The sequence below is a fragment of the Netta rufina genome (genome assembly GCF_964035555.1).
Source record: "Netta rufina genome assembly, chromosome: 2".
Classification (NCBI taxonomy): Eukaryota; Metazoa; Chordata; class Aves; order Anseriformes; family Anatidae; genus Netta; species Netta rufina.
Genome location: NC_140124.1, coordinates 153,934,785 through 153,961,224, shown reverse-complemented (window position 1 = coordinate 153,961,224; position 26,440 = coordinate 153,934,785). Strand labels below are relative to the sequence as shown.

The 26,440-nt window shown below is 42.3% G+C and overlaps 1 protein-coding gene across 1 annotated transcript in view; it reads left to right on the top strand.

Annotated features, from left to right (window-relative positions):
- The window catches only part of COL22A1 (collagen type XXII alpha 1 chain), a gene marked incomplete at both ends in the record, with an annotated part of 202,631 nt that overhangs the window by 63,326 nt on the left and 112,865 nt on the right, over positions 1 to 26,440 (top strand). The window contains 7 exons of the mRNA XM_084281700.1: positions 6,248 to 6,371; positions 8,043 to 8,318; positions 9,359 to 9,439; positions 10,032 to 10,145; positions 10,702 to 10,746; positions 16,528 to 16,581; positions 17,344 to 17,379. Of these exons, the coding sequence (XP_084137826.1) occupies positions 6,248 to 6,371; positions 8,043 to 8,318; positions 9,359 to 9,439; positions 10,032 to 10,145; positions 10,702 to 10,746; positions 16,528 to 16,581; positions 17,344 to 17,379 (730 nt within the window). The remainder of the gene's footprint in view (positions 1 to 6,247; positions 6,372 to 8,042; positions 8,319 to 9,358; positions 9,440 to 10,031; positions 10,146 to 10,701; positions 10,747 to 16,527; positions 16,582 to 17,343; positions 17,380 to 26,440) is intronic.

Sequence of the window (26,440 nt, the reverse complement as noted above, 5' to 3'; positions counted from 1 at the left end):
TTTTTTGTTGTTGTTGTTGGATTTTTCATGTTGTTGTTTGTTTGTTTTCAGTTTTGTCTCTTCTATTTAGCTCACTGCATCTTTGAGATTGTCCCGTGACTTTCATTTGCTTGATTTCACAATATATGTTAATCTTGTAGCCCACCTGGATTGATTTGCTCTTCTCTCCTCTCTTTCTTTCTCTCTCTATATATAAACACAACATAAAGAGTCTTAAAAAAAAAGTCCAAAAATGGTTTATTGAATGGAAAACTGTTTGCTCTAATGCCCATGAATGATGTCAAGTCTCAGGGCATGTAAATTCATCATCTGGAAGAAGGCCAACAAACTAAGGCATCTTGGTCTTGACAAGTAGTGTATACATCACTGATGTGTGCAGGGAAGGAAATAAACCTTTTTCTTTTTTTTTTTTTTTTGTCTTACAACAGCTTGTGGGTACAATCCTTGCTTGCTGTGGCTTGTAATAACAAGCAGTAGTGTACTCTATCACTGGAGAGAGTTACCATCAGGGCCTGTGTAGAAGGTAGCCCTCAATGCAGGGAACTGCAGCTTCTACTTAAGAAATTCTGGGAGTGTTGATCTACTGAACTGGAGCTCTGGGAAACAGGACTAATGCAATCCTCAGGTGTATAAGCAGGAACTTGCAAGTATGGGCTAACTATCTCTGTTATGAGGAACTCTGTCAGCACTTCTTTGTCCAGTCTTTGTGTCCATAATTCAATAGATAAGAATGAAATGAATGGAAGGTTAAAGAATCAGGAAACAAGTCTAATAGTGAGAAACTCAAGCACAACACAGTCAGGTAAAATTAAGAAGAAGTTAACAACTGGGGTGATCACCACTTATAAGCACCTTTGGGGAATGAAAGGTTAGTAGAGGGTCTTTGATGCAATGGATAGTGGTAGATTGAAAGCCAGTGCCTGCCTGTTAACATCATCAAAAAACAGCTTGGAAGAAATGCATACTTTTAATGAATGCATTTACCCTCTGGAACAGCTTACCATGGATTATAGAGAGCTGTCCATTTGCACTGCTTTTAGAAATTAAGAGCTGAAGCACTTTGTTCTTGTTTTTGCTGTTGATGTTCTCCCAGAAAAGCTGAGGAAGCAAAGCCAGACCAACCAGCTATGATGACTTTCCATCTGCTCAGATTGCATCCATTTATTTGTTCATGTTGTTTTTAAAATAAGTAGGATATTTTTGCCCAGTCTTTTTTTTTTTTTTTTTTTTTTTTTTTCCAATTGTCTATTTTGCCAATTGGGAGTAAAGTATCCTAAATTAGTACATTGAAATGACTAAGCTTCCTTTTAAATGATTAACAGAAACATAGAACTAAGGAAGCTTTTTTTTTCTGTTTTCAGCCTTTTGCATTTTAACTTCCATACTCCTGTGGTTTGGGAATGAAACCAAATGGATATGTCACTGCAGAAGGTGTCTGCATATTTGGTTCATTTTACTTGTTGGATGTCAGGATTCAGAGATGGTGCATATAGGGTCATTGCTCACAGAAAATGAAATCTCATAAGGCTGAACAAAACTGATAACTGGAATAATAAACAAAACAAAAACATCTGTCCTGTCTTGCAGATAACCTCAAGCAACATCTAGCAACTGATAGCTACATCTCATAATTAGATACAAAATCGTTAACCAAGTAATATATTTAATTCACTTTATTATCTGCTTAAAGGATTTGTATCATTTTATATAAACACTCGTACTTTTACAAAGTGCCAGCTTAGTTGCATGGGAAATGTGCCTATTCATCTTCCAATCTGGAGCCTACACCCATGAACTTTCTTCCCGTTCATAGTGAGGCACCCTGCGAGTGATCAAATGCAACAGACAGGATGCAATCTGTGTCCTGGGCACTGCGGGACTGGCAGGTATCTCTAGCTGCCTGAGGACTAGTCTAGTGCTAGTGCTTCTCCCCACAGCTCAGGTATCTGGGGCTCTCCTGCTGCTTGCTCATGGCTCCTCAGTGGATCTTCTGTGCCCCAGATTTTGGGTTTGGTTTATTCAGGCATGTTTCTCTTCACGGTTGTCTTGGCTAATGACAAGATTTTGGCTCACTAACCCATTCTCTCCTCCGTTTATTTCTTCTGGTCCTAACTCCAAAGGCTTCATTCTGCAATGTATATCCCTCAGTCTCCTTTTGCCTGATCTGGCTCCAGCCTGGCTTGGTTCTTATCCCAGCTGCCACCTCACAGAACTTCTTGATGCTTGGCTGGCTGTTCCTGTCTGGAATAGCTTGCTGTTACTGCCCCTTCCCTTCCCTTCCCTTCCCTTCCCTTCCCTTCCCTTCCCTTCCCTTCCCTTCCCTTCCCTTCCCTTCCCTTCCCTTCCCTTCCCTTCCCTTCCCTTCCCTTCCCTTCCCTTCCCTTCCCTTCCCTTCCCTTCCCTTCCCTTCCCTTCCCTTCCCTTCCCTTCCCTTCCCTTCCCTTCCCTTCCCTTCCCTTCCCTTCCCTTCCCTTCCCTTCCCTTCCCTTCCCTTCCCTTCCCTTCCCTTCCCTTCCCTTCCCTTCCCTTCCTTTCCCTTCCCTTCCCTTCTCTTCCCTTCCCTTCCCCCTCTTCTTCTGCTTCTCATCCTCCTCTTCCTACTTAGTGGTTAGTGGTTTTTAGTTGAGGTGAAAATGGTCAGATTTTCTAGGTGTATTCATTATGTCCCTTCCTCACCAAATGCAAACACCTTATTAATAACCATTACATTCCGTGTCTGAAATGAGAACCGATAATCTTATTTTTCTCCACTGTATTATTGTTATAGATGTAGGATATCACTCTGATTGTTACAGATGTAAGCTCTTATGCCAAACAAAAACATGTAAGAAGGAGGATATATCGTGTAAATGGAAAATGGCTAAGAGAGTCTCCTGCCTGGTCATTATCATCTTTTCTTTGTAGAAGTTGTGATTTACCTGACCTTGGTGATGGTTTAATTAACTCTTAGACCAACCTGCAGCACCAGAGGATTCCCATGTCTTGGAGTTTTATAATGAGCTCTTCTGCAATCCATCCTGTTGTCAGAGTTATAGACCAAGAAGCCGGCAGAGAGCTCCCTGTAGGTACCAGCCATCCAGCAAAGCTCCATAATATGGATCATCAGTTCAATTCAGCCTTGAGTGAAAGAAGGAAGTAAAACATACCTAGGGACAGCAATTCCTGCCCTTGGATTCCTAAGTATAGCTGGGCTTTTAGATGGAGATCACTTTTTAGTGAGGAAAGAAATGAAAGCTCATAAACAGAGGTGCTGTTATTTATGCAGTAATGCGTCTCTGTAAAAGATGCAAGGACCAAGGACTTGAGAAACAGCTTTTATCATATCTTCAGAGCAATGAGCGTTTTTAGGTTTGCTTTTGGCAGGGAGCCTTTTTCTGTCTGGTACTTGCAGTCAGTTCTTCAGCACCTTAAAAAATCAGTTGAGGTTGACAGGTAATAGGTCATTATAGCTTTCTATCAGTGTAAGTCAACCCAATGGACCATTTGCCAGCCTCTGTGTGACGATGTGTGGCCAGACTCACAAGGATATTTAGGTACCTAATTCTCAGTTATTTCTGTGGGTATTAAGCATCTGAAAACCTTTTTCTGAATTTAAGCTTGCATGGTGATATTCCTGTTTCCAGATCAAAAGTATACAGAGAGACTGTCTGAGCTCAGAGGCCAGCAATCAGCTCTTCCAGATTTGGTTGTAGGCTGTCAGGCCCAACACGGTATCATCACAAGGGATTAACTTCAACCACATGCCCGTATACCTACCTGCTCAGCAAAGCAGCGATGCCACAGTTACAGACACTGCCTTTAATTTGTACTAGGAATGAAGCACGCCTGTATACATGGAGTTGTAAAAGCAACAAGGAAAGGCAGCATGGAAAGCAAGAGTCAAGCTGCTGTTGATGTGATAACAGCAAACGTGTTATGGATCAGGACAGCTAAGCACTCCCAGACCTGTAACTCTGCCACCTTGTGCCACCTGGGGATTAACTGAGAAACCATTTTTTTGCTTTGCTTTCATTCAGGAGGAGGTTAGAGTTGGTGGTGGGGTGTAGTCAGAAAAATAAGTCAGTAGGGCTCTCTTGTGCCCAAAAGGCAAACCAGAGTCCTAAAAATCTGGGTAGGGACGCAGCCCACTAAACCCAGCTGTGATGATGAAGGTAGGTGGTGAGGAGTGAGTTAAGTTAAATGCACTGGCCATCTATTCTGAAACAGCAGAGGTTTAGGAGCTGAGCCACAGGGAACTTTCCATACAAACTGCACTCTCATGTGGAAATGTTCAAGAGGATGCAGTGATAAGAAAAGTGTTTTTAGCTGTCAATCTTCCACCTTGCTGAAGTTTCTTGATCTGTCAATGATGTTAAAAGCCAAGCAAAGCTTCTTCTTTGACAAACACGGAGACAATGAGTGTCCAAAGCCATTTGACAGGAAATTTGCACGAGGGCATGTCAACAGTTCAAGAGACCTGGCTGGGTGCCCTCTCGGGAGGGCTGATGTGACCAACTTTGCTCCCTCTTGCCAAATATCCCCTAGTTTTTCTTGGTGGTTTTCAGTGCCCAGTCATGCCAGTTTTATTCTCCATGGCAGCTCTGCCATGTGACAACTGACAGGCTTCTTGTTTCATTGTTAAGGGAGGGAATGTCTGGTTATTTTGTGTACCACAGGGGAGATCGATGCTGGCATGAGGTGGATCTGTGACCAGGGAGGGATGGTTCATGAATGCCTATTACTGAGAAATAAGACAGCCTTGTCTGCTCTCCAAAGGGAAAGAGCTGGTTTAGTTTTCTCTTGTGCTGGAAGACTCCAGAAGGTGCCTTTGCCCCCAGTGGGAAGACCAGCTTATAATGATGCATAGTCTCCATGGGCTTTTTATACAGCAAAAACTACAGCAGTGGAAAAAAAAATCACAGTAATACTTATTCTGAAATTTAAACTTGGCTAAAAATACAGGAAATTCAAAGCACTGACTAAATGGTGATTGAATATTTTGGCCTTCAACTTTTGCTGTAAATGTAAAACAAAGCATTCTGGAAATGCTGAAGATGAGATTTTTGCCTTAAACTCCAGTAACAACTTCTAGCTTTGCATGCCGTTGGGTTAACCGTGCCAGTTTCTGCATAGCAATGGACTGTGTTGAGTATTCAGTATTCCTTAAGAGTACTCTCTTCACTGTTTTGCTCTTTTGCTCTTTATTAACTGCTGCTGTTGTCTTTTTTTTTTTTTTTTTTTTCCTAATGGGTGCTTATGCCTGACTGCTCAGATGTCCAGAAGCAAAGACATGATATTTAGGAAGGGCCTATTTAGGAGTAATCAGAGGAGCAGGCTGTCCTGGGCATTAGGAACAATGAAGTTAGCTGGGTAGCTGGGACTATTCAACTGGGAAAAGAGATTGCTTAGAGGCAATATAAGTAAAGTTTGCAAAATCATGAATGCAATAAAAAAATAGAAAAATAATTGGTTCATTGTGTTGCACCATTATAAAGAGAGCATAAAGAGAAATCATAAAGAGTTGGAGGGAGGGAGAGCATGTTTGTTCCATTCATCCTCATTCCTAGATGTCCATTTATGCCTAGTGACAAAAAATTGTGATTTTGGGTTAATTATCCCTTCTGTCCAGCTCATTTCTGGTATGTTCTTATGTTGGGGTTGAGTCAAACAGTGCTGGTTTTGGTTAATTCAGACTTATGCATGGACCATGGTGTCACAATGAACAAATTTCTGCCTAAGGTACTTGTAAAGTGTGATTTGAGAAGGTTCTGTTCTCCCAGGCCGCCAGCCAAGGAAAATATCCTTGGGCAGGAATGAGGTGTAGTGCCTATTTTGGGGGAAATATCACAATATTTGTTACTATAATTTGGTACATTTATAGAGGATTTCAAGCATGTCTGTCCACTGTCAGATTTCAGAGGTCTCCAGTGCATCTAGAGAAGAACAGGACGATTTGCTGCATGCATGAACTGAATCATCAGGTGAAAATCAATTGCTTTGACATGATGAATCTGAGACTGAAGCTTTTTGCTGTTCCTTATTTAACCTGAGAGCTTCATTGTTGGAATGGAGAAGGGCTCCTCAAGGACAGAACCACCTGGAGGGCACAAGCTCATGTTCATCTTTTTTAAGCTGCCAAATACAGCAGATTTTGTGGGAACGACATGATACTTTTGGGAAGCATTGTTGGGACATGCAGAGTTTTTAGAAATTCTGCTCTACACTGCTAAGCCTGATACATTGCTCTCTTTTTCCCTCCCCATGCCAGGGATGTATTCCCACAAGGTCTGCCTGATGAATATGCCTTTGTAACTACCTTCAAATTCCGGAAGGCTTCCAGAAAAGAAGACTGGTATATTTGGCAGATTATTGACAAGTACGGCATACCACAGGTATGAGACCCTAAGGTTGGAGTAAAGGGCCATCTTTTCCAATCTAACATTCTTAGTATTATACTAAGCTTAGAGATTTGAGTGTGCTTCAGCAGGAGATGGTTTGGTTGGGTTGTATGTTTTTCAGGGTTTTATGTTTTGTTGGAGACAGCTGAAAACCTGAACTGTGTAGATGGAGAGAGAAAAAAGAACTCAAGATTCTCAGTAATATTTTCAAAAGCGCCTTCAATTGTGGTGCCAAAAGTGTTCTTAGAGCCTCATGAGCCTTGTTTCATGCACAGTCTCTTGAACTTTGGCCACTAAGTGTTTGTGTACCTGCTTAGTTTAAAGACAGCTGACACTTCTAAGCCAGCACTGATCTGAGACGGCATTTCTAGCCAGCATGGTGCCCAGCTGCATGGAGATGTTGTGTCAGGTTTGGAGGCAGCCTACCCTGTGTTGCTTCCATCAGGCACAGTTTGGTGCCAATGTGGCCAAACTCCTTTCAGCTTTGCAGCTCATGGATGCTCCACTGCTTCCCCAGGCTCTGAGCTCTGCTCCATTTCCTGCTGCTTGCCAGTAACTGTCTGTCTTTGATAAAAGAGAAAATCAATTTTTAAATGAGCTAGGAGTATAACGTCTTCAAAAGCCTATGTTTACCTACTCCGTAGCTTGCAACATGGGGTATGTGTAGCACGATGTTGCTAGGAATGGCTTGTGGAGAGAAAGGCAGAGACATGTAAAGGAAGAAAGATGGAGGGAATCAATGGTGAGGTATTGATTCTGCAGTGATCAAGTGGAGTGGTGTGATTTAATACAAGATTAAAATGGAATTTTGTTTTCACTCATTTGAAAATGCTTTGCCTAAGAGTGGTCACCTGGGACTTCATTTTTTATGTATTACACTAGATAATTTTACTCTGAAAGGAAGACATTTGAGGCCATCTATCCTTAAACTTCTAGCTTTCCTCCATCACTAGGCATTGTCTCTTTTATTTCTAATTAAATGATTTAGGTCAGGAACCAGTCTTCAGCACTGACTTCAAGTCGCACAGCTTGTCTGTGTCCACACTGTGTAATAACATGGTCCTAGGTCTCCTCAGAGCCCGAGGCATAATCATTATTGTGTGTTTTGGTCTTCAGTTCAAAGTGTCTTGAATAATCTGTAATGCTACAGTGGAGCAGACTGTTTGCATATCAGGAAATGAGGGGTTTGTCCATGCCCTGTGGGATGGTTGAGGACATGTGAGGGGGACTAAAGAGCACAGAGCCTGCTGGGAAGTAGTGGAGGATTGCACAGGGTAAAGGGATCCAAAACAGGCTCAGCTTTGTCTGTATACTTTTGGGGAGACGTCTCTGACATGTGCTAGCACCCAACCGTGCCCAAGCATTGCCAGGGAGGCCTTATGGTGGCATGGGATGAAACCATACCAGGGACAGTGCTCATGAGGAGAGGCAAAGTCAGGATGGTCAAGGGTTTGTGCTCAAGCCAGTGCCCAGCCCTGTCTGTTCACTAGAACAGGTATAGGCTCCCTATCCAACTTCATATCTCATCCAAAAGAACATCCTCTGCTCTTTGCATCAGCTTCTAACCAAATGCCTGTCTTTGGGGTGTCAGTTGCAATGGAAAGCAGGCAGGAGGAAGGAGGAGGCTGTACACCTAATGGCAAAATCACCTCTGTCTGTTTTCAGGTCTCAATCCGTCTGGACGGAGAGAACAAAGCCGTGGAGTACAATGCCGTTGGGCTCACCAAAGATGCCGTGAGAGTGGTCTTCCGCAGCGCACGAGTCAGTGATCTCTTTGACCGCAGCTGGCACAAGATTGCCCTCAGCATTCAGTCAACAGCTGTCTCGCTGTACATAGACTGCAAGCTGGTGCAGATGCTGCCTATTGAAGACAGGGAAAATATTGACATTCAGGGAAAGACTGTGATTGGCAAACGTTTGTATGATAGTGTCCCTATTGATGTAAGTACTGCGTGTATCAAGTAGAACTGGTGTAACTTTCAGTGCTGGGCTTGCAGCATGTGATTGTATTTTGGGGCGTTTTTGTTGTAAATGTCCCTTATCCTAAAGCAGCATAACTGGAATATTACCTGTGTTGCACAGCTAAAACAGATTGGCATTTCATCGCGTGTAAGACTTGTGGCCTTTTATGCGAGATTGTCAATATCTATGTAAAAGGGATTAAAAATGAGAAATGTATTTCATCTTTCGGTCTAGTCCCAGGATACACAAGAGTTAAGATCAGAGACAAAATCATCCATAAATATGATCGAAATAAGTACTGAGCTACACACATAAAGATGTTTTTCTGTCCAGTCTGGCCTTATGAAACTTGTGACAGCAAGGGATAGGGAAAGAAAAGAAATCCTGATGACTAAGTAGAGTCACGACATAGTCTCTATTCCTTGGAAAATAAGGCTGATATTAAATGGCTCTTGCTCTAATTGAACTTAAGGTTATACCTGCACATTGGTCTGGTTGCTGCATTAACCTGGTATAACTTAAGCATGATGGGTGGTTTGAGACTTAGGTAATCTTAGCTGCACAACAAGGATGGGATGTGCATATTAAGTGTGCTAATAGCATTTCTCACACAGGGGTAAATGGTCAGAAGATGCAAGTCGCAACAGGAGAAAAACAAACCTTATGTCTAGATGAAATTCTAGGAAGGATATAGGTGGGCAAAATATGTCTTCCCAGACAGGAATTTGGCCAGGACACAGCGATTAGCAGAGTTCCTTATTGTATTAAAACCTGCATCACAGAGTTAATAGGCATATTCAGGGGCTCATTAACACAGCACTCTTGAAGAATGCTGAGATATTGGTCTGTTATTGAGAGAGAAAGAAAGAGATTGACTACGGGAGTCACAGAATCGCCATGAATTTAGCCCCATCTGGTTTTTATTTGCATTCATCTGCACTGTGTGTATCCAAACAAAAGGACATGTGGTCTTTAATAATTCACTGTCTCTGAGACTATTGCCTCACTTTGTCTTCCAGTTTGATCTTCAGCGGATGGTTATTTACTGTGATTCTCGGCATGCTGAGCTGGAGACCTGCTGTGACATTCCCTCTGGACCAGTAAGCTTCTTTTTGTCATTAATTCATTTTCACATGAACACTCTTCATTGAAATCTATTACACAAACCAGGAAATTTATGACAGTGTGGGTTTATCATTTTTATAATGATGGTGAATCAAACCTAGCTATATAATTGGTAAAGTAGCAGTGCCAGAAGAGAACTGTAAAGGGATGAGTATGAGGAATTTGAAGTTTCCAAGTCACTTTTTCCCTGTCAAACTGTCATGGGAAACAAAACCCTGAAGTGATGATGGAACAACAGAAATTCAGCATGAAATATTCAGCACGAATCCCACTGGTTTTATTTGGGGAGAGCTAACACAGTGCCAGTTGCTGCTTAGTTTCCTGTGCCCAGCTCTCAGTAGTCACTTCCACTCCCCTTTCACTCTTCTCCTCTCGATCCTGGTTAAAGAGATTCATTGTTCATTTTGCCACATTTTCTCCCATTGCTCGAATGAATGGCTTTTGTGGGATTTCATTCCTAACATATTTAGCTGTGCAGTAATGCCTATGCGGTTTCTCTAAAGTGGGTGGAAGATAAAGTTTTCTAGCATCAAAGTCTTCATCATGACCCTGAGTGTTTGGGTGCAGTGCCAGGTCACGGTCCTGACAGAAGCACCTCCCGTGGAAGTGAAGCCCACTGTTGGCAGCGAGCAAGTTGCCCACCTCAAGACCGTCAATTGCTCCTGTTCTGCTGGAGAAAAGGTGAGTGTAGAGTGTGTTTTTTTTCTGGTATGTTGAATGGGTTTGGAAATAATGATACCATGCAAGTGAGTTATAAGAAAGACCGTGTTTGTGAAGTGCTTGGAGACCTAGTGGTGGTAAGCACTTCACAGAAAGAACCAGATGGTGGGATGTCTATAGAGGTAATGGCAATCTTCCCAGGTGTTTTATCTTTATTTAATTCAGTTTTGATCGTGCTGATAGTCTTGAAAGCAACCTTGGAGAACAAAGTGGTTATTTTTATCCACCCCAGTCTTGTGCATCGTTCTTCAGTTGAGTAGGAAGAAATTCTGGAAATAAATATAGCCACCCTGAGAAAGATCTCATACCTTTTAAAAATCATGTAATGCTTGTATTGGCTGTGACTGGGACCTCTGAGCAGCCAACTTCACTGTCACTGCTTGTGAAGACCTGTCACTTTTAGCCTGCTGTCCACTAAAACCAGAAAACCTTTCTGTTGTTCTCAATGACTGTGGGATTGGGTCCCTTTGTTATATAATGGCAAGATCCATCTGACTAATCATGTTTTTTTCTTTAGGGTGAGAGAGGCCCAATCGGCCCTGAAGGTCCCAAAGGCCAAAAGGTCAGTAAGATGTGCTGGTTCATCTGTCTGATAAAGCCAACAACAAAAAAAGGCAGTTTCAGAGTAAATAGAGGAGTTGAAGATTTTGAGAAATAAGGATCAATTTGACATATCACTAAGTTCAGATACTTTTCAATGACCTTGGAGTGCTGGGGACTCTGCCTGACTCGTAGCTTTGCTCTAGGCTTGCATTTGAGCCTCTGTTGCCACTTGAGAATAAACGTGTTCCAAAATCTTTTCACATAGGTTCTAAACTGGTGTTTTTTGCAAACTCCTATTTTTCACTGGGTCATACACAGCTTTCGTGATGAGTCACCTGGAAACCCTTCTGTGCTGAGCCTTGCTCAGCAGCACTAGATAGCTGTAGGTTAGGTAGCAGCCTCCCAGTCACTCTCTACAATGTCTCCTGAGAATGGGGCAAGGGATTAGCCACAATCTGTTATTAACGAGCGCGTTTTAGTCATGAGCTGATGTTAAATACAGGCCACTTTCCTTAGTACTCTTCTTCCTAGATAACAGGGTAGGAGAACGGTTGTGATGGCTGCTTCAAGTTTCGCAGTGCAACCTCTATATTATCCTGCATGTTCTGCAAGCTTCTTTGATGTGTGTGTGTTGTGCACATTCAACACGCAGGCATTCTCCTTCTTGCATGGCTCTAGTTCGAGCTGTGAAACAGACTTAGAGGAGAACACTTGTACTGGAAGAAAACAAGGGTTCATGTTGCTTTAGAGGTGAAAGTTGGTGGTGTTGGTGGTTCCCAGTTTCACCATCTGTGTGATTAAAAAGCCTTTGGGGAAGAATCTGTATTCAAAAATGTTTCTATATGAATCACTTTTGCAAATTCAGTGACTGAATTTAAAACTGGTGAATAAACTCACTGCAGCCCAGCAAAAGGTATTCGGTTGTCCTGAAACACTGTGAGAGAGGAGAGGAAAAATATCAGGGTTTTGGAAGGTCAGATATCCTCAGCACTGATTTTGTTGTGGTGGTGTTGGTGTTTTTTGTTGTTTTGTTTTGGTTTTTGTTTGTTTTTTTGGGGGGGCAAACTTTGTTCTTCTGCCTGCAGAGAGAAACCTTGAGTGATGAGGATCTGTGTTTGGGGGTATGTTTTCTGCTGGCAATAAAGAGCACGGGTGCATTAGTGTTCAGATGTGCCTGACTGAAACTGCAGAAAATATTTCCTTATGGGAATATAAATAGCAACTTTCTATTTTAATCTGTGACAGCCTAAATAATAAGGGGCTGTTTTGAAGAATGGCAGAGCCATGACTCCTGTGAGGAGGCTGCAGAAGGGCGATGAGGGTTATAATAAAAGTGCCCTGCAGCAGCATCCCGTTGTCTTTCAGTGCTTTGACAAGGTCTGCACACTGGCGAGGATATCTGTAGTGTGCAGCACGGCACAGTGTAGGAGGTATTAGTTGTTTACATAACAGGCTATGTCCAAGCACCACAGCAGGAGCCTTTTTTTAACAGATCTCCAAATGGCTGTCCCACCCCTGCAGGTGGGTGACTCGATGGCTCTGGAGATGTGTATGGCTTTTTGTTGGATGTAGTGTACCATGACTTGCATGCTACTAAGGTAGGGCCATGTCACAGGCACTGAGAGTCAGGCATGATGCCACTTAGATGGCTCTGACAGCAGTCTGGTACAAACAACTGATGATTTGAGGCAGACAGCTTAGCTTCTTTATCTGCTAAAGAAGGCAAGCCATAGGTTTGATTCCTGACTAGCAACGATTAAATAATATATAAAGCCCTTGACAACAGTCCTTGCACAGGCCAGCCAAAGACCAGCTTGCTGGAGATCAGCTTTGTCCCAATCCCTGCTCTCTGTGCAGAGACAAATTTCTCTCCCCTCCTTTCTATTTGTGTATTATTGAGCCACCCAAACTGAAATGCTGGCAATAGGGAAGAAAGGAGGTGCTATTTGCAGCTCTCCAGTATTACCATGAGGTGGGCCAAGGCCCCACAGAAATGACTGGCTTCTGCATTATGGGGTAGAGGTGTCCAAAATACGGTCTAGGGTCATTCAACTCGTCTCCTTGTTTCTAAGGGGCAAGGTTTTAAAGTTGTGTTGTTGTGTAATGAGGATGGCTCTAAAGTTTTTTTAAGGGAATGAATATTGAATATTTCTATTTGTTACATAAATCCAAGAGCTGTGGCTTCAAGAAATGCTACGAAAAAAAAAATAATTAAAAAAAATCCATATCCACCATACTCTTAGGTTTGATTAAAACACGCTAGCAAGCAAGTACAGCCTAAGAAAAGACTAAGCATTAATTGACTAAATGGAGAGGTGGGAGTAAACTAATTAAGAAGGAAAGGAATTATCAGAAAAAGGTAGAAACAATGATGTCAGGACTCTGAGTCAGAAGTCATGATTTTCTCTATAGACATCAACATAATTGAACATCTCTTTATTGGGGGTGAGTTGCAAGGCTGAAATCTAATCCTAAATAACCAGAGCCCTAGGGATATTTAAGTGGACTGTAGGCACTTGGGCATTATCCAGAAGTATTTTACAGGCTGGTACTGAGAAATACCCCACAAGGGACCTTATGGCCATATAAGTACCCAGGAAAGCAGCTGATGTAGCTGCTTCAAAAAAAAACTATGTGCAGCTGGTGTGAGTCACCTGAGAAATGAGTCCCACTAGGGGGTACTAATAGCAGTGGAGATCAATGACAGAAACCAAAATAAACCCCTTGCCCCCAAAAGGGGGATCTTTGGAGAGGCTGATAAAAGGAAGAGGACTGTAAGATAGTTGTTATTGTTGTTTTGTCTTGGATTTCTTTGTTTGTTTTTCCCTGGATTAGAGCAGTAGCTGGTGGCTTATTCATTCCTTGTCCAAAGTAGAAATAATGGCTACTTTTTTTTTTTTTTCCTTTTTTTTTTTTTTTTTTTTCTTTTCAGTCAGTTTGAGGGTCTGTTTAGCAAAGTGATTGTGACAGTCATCTATCCGGGTTGAAAGCAAAGAGATTAGTGTTCAGGCTCCATTATCCTGAGGTCCCAAAATATATTTCTTCTTTTGGTAAGGGTTGTTTAGACAAGCTTTTCCTATGGTGCTATCTGACTGGGGTAATACTCCAAGCATATACCCTGCATGGGAAGATAATGAGTTTCTGTCCTTCTTTAATTTGACTTTCAAAACCCATGGCAAAACAGGAGCTTGCAGTTACTAGAAAAAAGTAGAAAAAAAATATCTTAGAGATGAACATTTTTGCTTCAGTCATCTATGCTGCCAAACTTGGGTTTCTGTATGGAGACGCACTGTACTTGTTTTGGAAGGAGATACAGTAAAGGATGGTGTTGGGGAAGAGCAAGATAGGAAATAGCCTTGGAAGAATTGGCTTGAACTTGGGTCTTATTGACAAGTTTTAGATTCTAACAGACCAATGGAATTTATTTTCCTTCTGTACTTGCCACCCATGCTGTGTTTTTTGGAGGCAGCCAGGCTGGCTGGAGCACTGGGCTGATGGTCAGTGGGCTTCTGTTCTCTTCTAGGACTGCTGTCAATCTGTGCTCCAAGTTTAAGGAAAATCTTTTATATGTGGGATCTGTTTCTATCCACTTCGCAGAAATGGTGTTGCTTACCTGCCTTTGACTATAATTTTTTTTTTTTTTTTTTTTTTTGCATATGTGCTACTTGCTCTGTGAGGTTTTTTCCTCTTGGCAAAATTGATATGGATGTTTTCAAAAGTCTATCTGCATCAGGGGAAAAGAAAGCATGATTTTGAAAAATATTTCAGTTTCTGGTGCAGCTAAACACATTTTTTGGACAGAGATCAGGACAAAATGAATTGAGATAAAAAAAGAAATCCTATGCAGTCCACGTGGGACGACTGGGGAGTGGTCAACTGGGATGACTGGTCACTGGATTTACTGCCATTGTGGCAGTTGGAAATTCCCATTCCAGGTCTGAGATATTTTCAGCCTGATACCATGTCTACACCAGACTACCTAAACTGCCTACAATCAAAAGTCAATGGCGGGTACAAACAGGTGAGGCATGTGCAAGGAACAGTGTCACTGTGTTTCAGCATGATGGATGGAAGGCTCAGCAGTATTGCTGGTATATGTGTTCTGGGTGAGAACCAGGCAGGAGATAACTAGAGGTGCATAGGCAGAGCCTTCTGCTCTCCATCACCTCCTGGTGCAGGAGGACTCAAAGGAGTGACTGGCAACACTAAAAATAGCTTTAAACAGGTCATTTATGTACATACGTACATAAGTAATGTACGTATGCTCAGCTGGTCCCTCTTCCAGTCTTAAGACTCTGGAGTACATGACCATGATTTTCAGGCATTTTTTTCTGCACTTGTAGGTTTTATCATCTTTAGTTCTATATTTGATAGATGTTTATCAAATGGTACATCTTCCTTGGCTCTCTGTTTATTTCACTCCTTAACCTGGAAAATATTTTCTCTTTCCTGGGTGAAAACTATCCTTCTTCTACGGGGCCCCCGGCACAAGAAGGACATGGAAGTACTAGAACAAGTCCAGAGGAGGGCCACAAAGATGATCAAGGGGTTGGAGCACCTCTTCGATGAAGACAGGCTGAGGAGGTTGGGGTTGTTCAGTCTGGAGAAGAGAAGGCTCCAGAAGCACCTTACAGCAGCCTGCAAGTGCCTAAAGGGGGCTACAGAAGAGCTGCGGAGGGACTCTTTGTCAGGCAGTGCAGTGATAGGACAAGGGGGGGTGTCTTTAAACTAAGAAATAGAAGATTATGATTAGATATAAGGAATAAATTCTTTCCTCAGAGGGTGCTGAGGCACTGGCCCAGAGAAGCTGTGGATGCCCCATCCCTGGAGGTGTTCAAGGCCAGGCTGGATGGGGCTTTGGGCAACCTGGTCTGGTGGGAGGTGTCCCTGCCCATGGCAGAGGGGTTATAAACTGATGGTCTTCAGGGTCCCTTCCAATCCAAACTATTCTATGATTCCTAGAAAACAAGTGAAGATAAAGTTTTGTCTGGGTTTTATTTGATCACTGTTCCTCCCTATATACTTGTTTTTCCAGTTTTTGTTTCCCTACCAATCATAATTTGGATTTTTTTAATGTTTTCAACTATCTTTTTACATCTTACCTTTCTTTCATTTCCATTTGTGGAAGCAGTGAGAGTGACCGTGTGTGTTGTACCTTTCTGCTAGGGAATGGAGGAGTTGGCTGATCATGAAAACCTGATGTGAATGAAAACAATGTTTTTTCAAAATTGGAAGTATAAATATAACTCTGAAGTCCTGACAATATTTACAGGTTTATTTTTTCCACATCTTAGGTGTGCACCCTCTAGGTGTTATGCAAACCAACTTTCTAAGTTCTTCCTGGTTTAAGAGAAAATAATGACTTTTGAAGTACTTCACAATAGAGAGCTCTCTGCCTAGCCAGTGCACCCTGAAGGGTTCCAGCAGTATTTTCATATGAAAAATAGAGTGCAAAATCAATCTGAGAGCTTGGGCATTCAAGTCTGTATAAATGTAATGAAGTCCACCCTGTCCTTCTGGACTTTCAGCAGGAGCTGAAATCTCAGTAGAGACTAGTGGGAACAGAAGTATCCACAATCTCAGCCAAGCCCTCATTGCACTGCTCTCCAAAAAGCAAGTAAAAAATAATGAACAACCAAATAAAACCACAAGGCAGCCAAAACCTAACTGTGAAATGCAAACACCGACATCATGCAGCTCACAAGTGAGGACAATGGGGAGGATAAGTGGAAATTTTTGTCCATTATTTCTGGGCCTGTGGTTATCTCTGTGGTATCAACAACCTTTCTTCTTTTTGAAGGGAGAAAGCGGCAGTCAAGGGCTTCCTGGACTCAGAGGAGAAAAAGGAGAGTCAGTAAGTAAGAAATAGAATGATTTTTAGATAACAAGGTGGAAATACAAGTAGTTTTTCTCTCCTCTACATGGAACATTTGCTCACAGTGTTAGTGTACTCTGTTTAATATGTTTCTCTTGCTGGGCCTTTATACCAGGGAGAAACTGGTCTTTCTAGCATCCATTGGCCTTTCAGGGGGGAATGGATGGGTTCATCCCTGAGTTTAGTTGATAATTAACTTAGTATTGGCATTTTAGTTAAAATGTGTCTTGGATGTACTTGGTTTTAGCACAGCTGCACGTCCAGCAGAGGACAGTAAGAGGCAACTACACACAAAGAAGATGCAAATCTCTCCCAACTTCTTTACATTCAGATAACCAAGATCCTGCTTTCCCCAGCTGCAATTAATGCAAATGCCAGACTGAGTTTTTAAGCAAGGAGGTTTTTAACCCTCAGTCTAATTAGAGTTGCTGGCATCTTTGATTTTGAAAATGTAATATCAGACTCTGGTATCGGTGAAAAACAAGATGTGTTTTCTGGTGCTAGAGTAGGAGAATTGGGGATGGGCTATCTATTTTAATTTGTAACTGAAGTATTTTTGAGGGATTTTGCCCCGAAAAGTAACTTTACATACATTAACCATCCTATGATTGTGTGCATATATGTATTAGTGATATTTATGCACACACACACATAGATATCAAGGAAAAGATGAAATATGTATTTACAATATAGTTTGACACCCTTGCTATTAAATGTACCTTCTTCTTTTTGCATTTCTAGGGCAGAGTCTATGGCAGAGGAGAAAAAGGAGAAAAGGTAAGATCTAATCCATTCTTGAACTAATTAAATGAGAGATGCTTGCTTAGCTTGGAGGTAACTTTTGGAGGGCACAGAATGCAATAGATGTGATACAATTGGATCTTTGTGGGGAAGTTTTATATTGAGTTAAGCTTCCTTCTATAGAAAAGCTTTCAAGTGTTCATTGCTTTTCCCCTTCATATTCTTTGAGTTTCCTTTGTGCACTGGACATGTAAAATGCTATTAAATTGAAATCATAATCTTTGTTTTATGTAAGCAGCAGTGAGTTCATGGAGGATAATGCAGTAAAGTAACTGGCTGGAAGGATGAAAAACAAACGGAATGTATAAGTTCAAGTTTATTGAATTTTCAACAGGATTAAATTTGGGTCATGAGGAGACTGCTATAATTCTTTTTTTTCCATTGGATATTTTCATTAATAACCTGAAGGACAAAAGCCAGAGTATTTTCATATTGCAAATATCAGTTAAGATAGAGAAATAAGACTTAGAGTTTTAAAATTAAAGATAGAAAGTAGCACCACTGAAAATTGCTGGATCATCTGTCTTGAAAAATATGTTCAACTGTGATCAACAGTGAGAAATAAAGCATAATTGGATTAATGTGCATCAAAAGAGACATGAATTTCCAGACAATTCTGGTTGGGAACTTCCCACTCCCCCAAAAAATGAGGTTATACACCTAGAATGAAAAGGGCAAGTAGCTGTTTCCCCCCACAACTCCATATTGCACCTGGCTGTGTGTGTTTTCCTTTTTTTCCAAAATGAAATTTCATGTTGTGGGGTACAATGAGAAAAGATCAACAGGAGGGTCTAAGAGATGGATGGGATGAAATAAGGAAATCGTCATGCTTCATACTGCAAATGGGTTTAAGAGTCTGTGGACCTGTTTTCCAGGGATTCTGTAGCTACCCGATTGCTCAGGGAATTTAAAATAATATTGGATTGTGATCTGAAAGGAAGATTGCTGCAGTGGCAAGAACATGGCATTTATGGCCATTCCATCTCCTCATTTGTTCTTTCTATGATTATGATATATTGATTGTATATGGTGGTAATGTGTCATGTGAAATTACAATCTAAATGAGGGTTGCTCATGGCAGGAAATATTATTGAGCTGGGCTAGAGACATGGGGGCTGTAAAGCGCACATTTCTGCATCCATCTTCCTGCAGTCCTCCTACTGACAGCCACTATTTAGCCTCTGAGACTCAGAATTCAGCCTTTGGAAACCAGCTCGTGCTTGGCAGGTGGTGAGAGTCAGCAGTCTGATGGGAAACATGATGTTTACAATGTAAGTTGTGCTGCAGTTGAAGCAAGTTCCTGTTTTCTTATGTTCTGATCTCTGCAAAAAGTGGTGGAAAACATCACTCCATCTATAGTATTCTCATGCCTGGAAAAATAGGTCTGCAAATCTGGATCAGAGGGGGGAAAAATAAGAAGATCTCCCCAGACACAATAGGTTTGCCCAGAACTGCTCTGATTGGGATAGCCAAATAACTCAGACTGCCCCAAATGACTGTAAAGACACAGAGATCCTGGAGCTGATGGCCAGCTTATTTTGTTGATTTGGAGCACCTACCAGCCAAGGCAGCATGTGCTCCTCTGCAGAGGATGTGCATTTGGGAGCCAGTGTGTGTGCCTCCCGTGTCCACCAGTGCCTGAGAGTCATTGCTGTTGCTGATGGAAAGCAAAAATTGACATGCTGTGACTCCCTAGCTTGATTAAAGGGAACATGATGGGGTTTGTGTCTGTGTGTATTTTTTTCTGAACATAAAAAATCATCTTAAAGTCAGCCTTTAGGTGTAAAGGTGAGCATTCAGTAGCAGAAAGTGGTAGGTAGGGCAGGGAGGTCACCCCTGCATGTTTGTGTGCAGTGGATATATGGCTGGAGGACGTGTCTGTGTCTTGCTGTCAGAAGAAGCCTCTTTGAGAGGGAAGGGGCCAGAACTACGGGGTGATGGGCTACACGTATCTGTGATGCTGATTGCCATCTACCCTCCTGAAAAAGGAGGAGCACAGACTGGGAAACGAGACCTTTTCCAGACAGGAGAACGTGACACACCTGGAAGGAGAGGATTCATGTGGCTCCTTTTTGTTTGCCTGCTGTGCTGTAATGGCTGCGTGAGCATGAATTCTTGTTTTTCACTCTGGCTGTGACAGCTTTATGTTTCCTTGATTTTATGGGTATGGGCCAGGGCTAGGAAACTAGATCAGAGATATTTGACTTCAAACAGCTGCAGTCCGTGCAATCTTTGTTATGTGTGTGCTGTGGACTCTTTTGTAGGAACAAGGCTCCCATCCTAAGTGTTGAGAGAGGAAGGTTATCACACCTTTGAAAAGACTGAGATGATGAGATTAAATCAATCCCCTTACTATAGTATTGCTCTCCAGCTGTGCTAGTGCCAAACACCTGCCAGATCGTGTTTTTGCCAAGTATTGTGTGTAGGGCAATTACGTGAGGTCTGAGGCATTCGTTAGAGGACAAATCCAGTGCTTTTCCAGGAGGACAACAGTGGCACTGGCCTTGCTTCCCCAGGCCATTACCTCAGTTATATCTCTAAGTTAAAGCCAGAGTGGTGCTTGCATTAGAATACATAACATGCCAAGCACACCATTAGTGGTAAACCAAAAGATAATAGCAGCTGTGGCTAAAAACCTAATTCATGTCGACATGAGGTCTTGTGTGACTTTGTAAACCAAGAAATTTGCTGTGATGGAACAAGTGACAGCCCAGCGTGTCCTGCCAGCCCTAAAGAACTCAGCTTGATGGAGGATGATCTCTAGGTGCAGAAACATGCAAGTACAGACCAAGGAATTGTACACAGATACCAAACCAGAAAATAACGTAATGCATCTTCAGGTGATCATGCAAACTGCTCCTGGGTGGATTTTCTTATTCAGGTGTGGTTCTGTTGCCACTGCTCTGTGTTGGATCTTGATTTTCTGCTGTTGGCCATCATCTTTCAGCCCTTGAAGTGTTTAATCCCTGTGGCATTAAGACGTAGTCTGTTATATTTCTGTTCCTAAATTTGTGCTGTGTCTTTATTCACTTGTTTTTCACACATTCATGTTACCAATAGGCTGATTTTATATGGTAAAATATCCAAATCTGTAACATCATCACCATGAAAGGCACTGTTTTGGCTTTCTTTTGTAGGTTATTCAAGCAGGTATTTGCTAGACCAGATGGCCTGGTCCTCCAAAGCTTATAAAGCATATCTTCAGACCTCTGTTCCTCCAAAAGGGATGGGAGCAGGAGAGGAATGAGGGCAAGAAGAACAGCTGTAGAGCATTTTTTAAGGATGTTTCAAACAAGACGGAGTTTCAGTGACTTGATCAAAGTCAGGTAAATCACATTTGACAAGGGAGGTTCTGTACAGTTTGTGGTCTGCATTCCTGGGGCACAGCCATCCACGTCACAAGCCACTCTGCCCTTTTAATGCCCCCGTACAAAGTTTAATTTAGAGGCTTTCAAAATCTTACACCCTTGTCTTGCAAGGTGCAGAGTATTTTCCAGCACTGCTGAGCCACCCTTGCCTCCCAAAAACCAACGGTGCTGAGAAGGGTCTGTGAGTGAAAAGGGGAAGTGATGGCTTTGTATGTGAAAAATCTGTGGTACTCTTAGTGGTATGGACACATCAGTAGGAATTCATCTTTTCATTGCTTCTTTTATTGCAAAAGCTAAGGGGAAGCAAAAGAAATGAGCTGATGGCAAGTTTCAAAGGAACGAAATGAAGTTGCTTTTCATACAGTATGCATTGGAGATTCTCCTTGCAGTTTGCTCTGGAGGATGAAATGTGTGTGTTTAAAAAAATAAAGTTCATACAAATTCTTTGAAGAGAGACATCTGTCAAGATCTATTCAGTACAAAAGACATTATCTTTGCTTTAGGATGTCTGCAAGTCACTTTCAATTGTGATGTGCAATCACAGGACAGTAGGCTGGAGAAGTCTCCTACGAGGCCACTGCTGCAGATGGGTTATGGGCTGGCTGTTCTTACAGTTTTTGTTCAACTCTTGGTGAACCTCCCGAACAGCCTCATTGCCCAGGAGGGGACGGAAGTTTCCCCAGCCTGTTCAGGGTTCGGGACAATGCTGCCTAGAGCTGTTGAAGAAAAATCTCTGGCTCCTCGTGTGTGGAAGAACAAGATATAGAATAGCTTGGTTAGTAATGTGTGGTGCCAGGGAGAAAAATGAATGAGGATTTTGATTAAAAAGTTGGGTCTTGTGATTGCTGCTTTGATTTTTTTCCATAGGAAGCCACTCTGTAGAGGAAAAAATTCTAACCCAGAGCACCCACCTTCCCCTGCAGAGGTGTGGATGAAGGTTTCATTACAGATTACAGTGCTCTATGGGAGTTCCCTTAATGATATGTTTCCAAGAGTATCTGAGCTTTCCCTTTGTGCCTTATCTGTTTCCCTTCATGCTAATAATCACAAACGCAGCAATGAATATGAGAAACAACTTTAGAAGATTAAGTCTATGTTCTCCTAAAATGTGTGTGGGGTTTTGTGTTGTTGGAATTTTTTCATGGTAATGACTTGCCCTGATAAAAAATTCAGGCGGATTATTATAGGATTTCTAATGAGAATAAAACCTCTGAAGTGGCTTGGCTTATTAGAGATGCAGTGACTGCAAGACCAAGCATAGAGAAGCAGGCAGATTGCTAAGGCTCTGGACTATGCTGCAGGAGAAGTGGGCTTTAAACTTGGCTCCAACAGATTTGCTGACCTTAGGCAAAGCAGCTAGTCTTTGTTCCTGTAAAATGAAGCTGGAGACTCTCTTTCCCTCCAGGCTTTGAATATCTTTCCTGCTATATCCTTCAAATAAAGGCCTTGCTTCCCTTTCCCTTATGTGTCTTCCAAACTGGAGATATTGCCATTTTTAGAGCTTCTGGAAAAGCTGTGGAAATCCACCCTGCCAGATGCAGTCTATCTACATGCAAACCTTCTCTCTCTGTCTTTACCCCGAGGCAGCTGGATATAAGAAAGGTCTGACCTAAAAGCCATGTAACTTCTTTGCCCCACATAACTTCTTTATCAGCATGGTTTACCAAATGACCACAGTGCCTCTTGGTCGGGGCTGGCTGGCAGCCAGCAACATGGGGCTCAAGTAAAATGGGTGCAGAAATGCCTGAAAAAAGAACATAGCTGGAGTCTAATGTTGCACAGGTTGGAGGGCAAGGAGAGCTTTTGCCTGAATTTTTTTTAAGGGATGCATTTGGACATCAGAAGGGCTGTTATAGTGGCTCACTTGCTGGAATTTTGGACTTGCAGAGCTATACTGTTTGAGAGTCAGGTCGTTGAGTGTCAGGGTGCAACAAGGGGCAGTTGCACCCCAAGGGAAATGCAGGCTGGAGCTGATATGCCATGGCCGGCAGCATAGGGACCTCACAGCACCCACATCATGGAGCAGAGTGGGTCACTGATAGAACTCAGGTTCATCCAGGAGTCTAGATCACCAGGCTCATCCCTGGTGATGAAGCAGATCAAAATCTAAGTCGGGAAGCTGAGCCTGAAAGGTAGGGCCAGGAGCAGCCAGGTACATGGCCAGGTTGCTGCAGTGCAGTTCAACTAAGTGCCAAATGTGAGAGCCTCAACTTCAAACCAGCTTGAATACAAAGCAGGGAGAATAACCAAAACATAGTAGAACATGTGTTCTGAGCATGTATCCAATGTGGAGTCTAAGCTTGCAAGGATTAAGAATCAGTCCATATACCTAAACTGATGTTGCGTCCTTTTGCCACTGAAGCCTTGAGCCCTGTTGCAGGCAAGATGCTGCAGAAGTTTCTAGGCCTTGCTTGGGCTGCTGTAGTGTTTGGATAGTCATCAAGTTCAAAATATCTTGAATATAGCTTGGTTTACCTGGGGCTGGCTGGCTGAGAGGAGACTGAGGGCTCTGGGAGGCACCAGGGTCCAGGACTGCAGGCAGCACTCTTTCAGCCAGCACATCTTGACAGTAACAAGAAGGTAAAACATTTCCAAGTTCGGAGATACTATTGAGTCTGAAATTGGAAAACAAAACAAAACCCCAATCACCCAGTAATTGGTGTTCCTTGGAGACAAGGTCTGTGGAAACATTGCCTCCTCAGGGCATGGTTCTTAGCACTCACATCTTGTTAGTTTATTGCCAAATGAAAAATAATGTGAGCATAGCTCAAATTGAGCTGGTAATGGAAAGTGAAAGTGCAATATCTGCAGATTTTTTTTTTCCTTATATATATTTTTTTCTGCTTCTGGGAATTATATCCCTCAGAATCCATTCCTGGCTATGGGCTTCATCTGGTTAAGGTCATCCAGCACTTAACCTCCCCATCCAATGTTTACATGTCTTCCTAATGGTCCACATCTGTATAATAGCACCTCCACTAATTCCTAAGGCTTTCGTGCAGCTCACTGGAGTAATTTGTAGCTGTCATTTCTTTTCTGAGTCTTCTCATTAAAGAGTAAGGTGTAGTAATGTCGCTGTCTGCCTTGGTGCTCCGAGTACGGTCTGAATCCTCTTGTGCACACAGACAATTTCGGTCTGCACCTCAAGTATTTCTCAGTCCTCTTAACTGTAGTTAAAGTACATTCTGCACAGCTAAATAACTGTGGTTTGATGGAGTTTTTTTCTTAACAATAATTAGAGGGCTTTAGAGAAATTCTGTGGTTTTCTGTGACCCAGAATAACAGCTGCAGATGGTAATAAACAGCTCAAAGCCAGATCACTTACTAATTGTGCATCGTGACAGCTTAATTCTCAGCAGTGCAAGGGTACTAGTAACTTGTTTTTTACTTACATAAACTTAGAAAACATCACTTTATTTTTTCTTTCTTTCTTTTTCTCTCTCAGCGTTGGACTCTGGCTGGCAGGCACACTGCTGGTATATAATGACATCTACTGGCAACCAGAAATTTGTGAAATCCCCAGCACTTCTTTAGAGGCTTTCTCTGCCAAGATCCATTGGCAGCGTAGAAAGGAAGCGAATGAGAAAGATTTGCCATCTTTTTGCTTCCTCTGTTAGAAGAGCTGGAGGGGAGAGGTAGAAAAAAAAAATCAGATTTCCTTGATTCTGTCATTTATAACTCTTGCTCAGATTTGAGATGTTCCTGAGAGCGATATTGCAATTGATAGGTATGGATTAGCTGTCTGTTAGGTGCAAAAGTGAAAAGCTTTGCTAGCGGTGTGAAACAGGTCTCGTAGCCTATTGAATTACAGACAGCTGAAGCATTACACAAAGCAGGTTGCTATCTGCTGTCTGTCAAAGCCATCTTAAGTTCTTTCTGCCCCTCTCACATTTTCACATCTGCCCTTCCAGCCAGCCCATGATAGCCACGCAGCTTTTCCTCCCTCTCAATGTTTCTGATATTAGGGCAGGGGCAGTGTCACAAGCTCTGCTCTGCTGTTGCAGTCAAGCAGCCCAGTTTTTCCCCTTCTCATGGTGTGCTCCACTGATCAAAGCAGTTTCCTGGCTGAATTTCCTTGGTCATGGCTGAGCACCGTGGCTCTGTGACAGTGCAGGTGGAGGGGCAGGTGGTATCACAGCACCCCTGTGTTTCATGCTGTTCTGTATGAACCCTGGTACCAACCTGGACATCTGAAGTTCACCCTTTTGGGTCTCTCACCCTTTGTCTTCAGCACTACCTAGTCTTCCAAAGCCTACAAGACCTGTTGTCTCTGGATATGACATAAAGACGATGATTTTTGTCTCAGACCTTTCTGGGCAATGAACACACACACAATAGCAAATGTTTTTTTCATGGCAAATGCTTATTTCGCAGTAAAACAGTGAGAAGATCATTAGTGGTCATTATTTCAAGAGAATCAGATGCATTTGGTACTGAAGTGGCCTGGAGATCCAGTTTTGTCCCCAGCTCTGGCATTGGCTCCACAGGGGATCTTGTCCTCAGCTTTTCCCCTTGTGACTTGGTGTCTCCATATGTAAAATGAGAAGAATAATCACAGCACTTCGAAATGAAGACCTGGGAGCAGCATCGCTTTATAGTCCAGGTAGGGGAAGAAATCATGGGCTAGTTGATGTGGTTAAACTTGAGGAAAAGCTTTCTACACGCTTCAGTGAGGCACTGGAGTAGTCTGTAAGTGGTGAATGTGGAATAACAGAAGCAGCAGATGTATTAGAGCAGGTTTTCACTGGATTTTGGAGTACCTCAAGACAGTACTCCCTTGCCCTGATATGCTCTTCTCAGATGTTGCACAAAATGCTGCTGACACTTTTAAGGGGTGTGTGGACGTCTGGAGCATCAGGGGCTTCCCAGAAGCAGAGCAAAAGGAATTAAAAGATTTTTCTAGCAATATAAATACATATCAATCCAGCACCTGACTAATCATCCACATGCTCCAAACTATTTTCTGTGTGCTATCTGTAGATGTAAGAACATAAATTAATAAGTGTCATGATATATGACTGAGTTATTTTTTCTACTTCAGTGGACACTTCCCCTCTAGCACTTCACAAGCTTTTTGCCTCATCCCAAGCTCTGGCATATACCAGGAAGGAGCATTAGCTTTTACTTTGAGACAAGGAAGGTTTTAGAGCAGAGCTGTTCTGTTTTTCACATTTCAAAGTGTCCAACAAATGCATCCTCTTGTCCCAACCATGAGAAACAGAAATGGGAATTTAATTTTGGTAACAGTTCTTCCACATCAGTAGAAATTTGGAATGGATGAGTAAGGACCTCTTGCTCACATCATATCTGGTTTTATTGGCTTTCCATGATCAGGTATAGAGGATTTTTTATGTTCAAGATATATTTTGTCACTGGAAAAATAGATGAGATCTTATTATCTGGTCTGGTTATACAAGGAAAATCTGTATCCCTGGGCTATCTTTCACAAGCAGAGAGGATCCTGGCTTTCACCATGTCAAGGCAGGATACAAATGATCTGTCAATCAATCCCTCATCTTGATACATATTGTTCAATAATATGAAGTCATCTTTGCTTTCTCTTTCACACTGGATTTCTTAGGTGCTCCAGGGGCCACCAGACTGTGCTACATGTGCATCCTGATTAGCACGGGGATTTAAATCCTACTTTACTGTGACAGTCTTTTGCT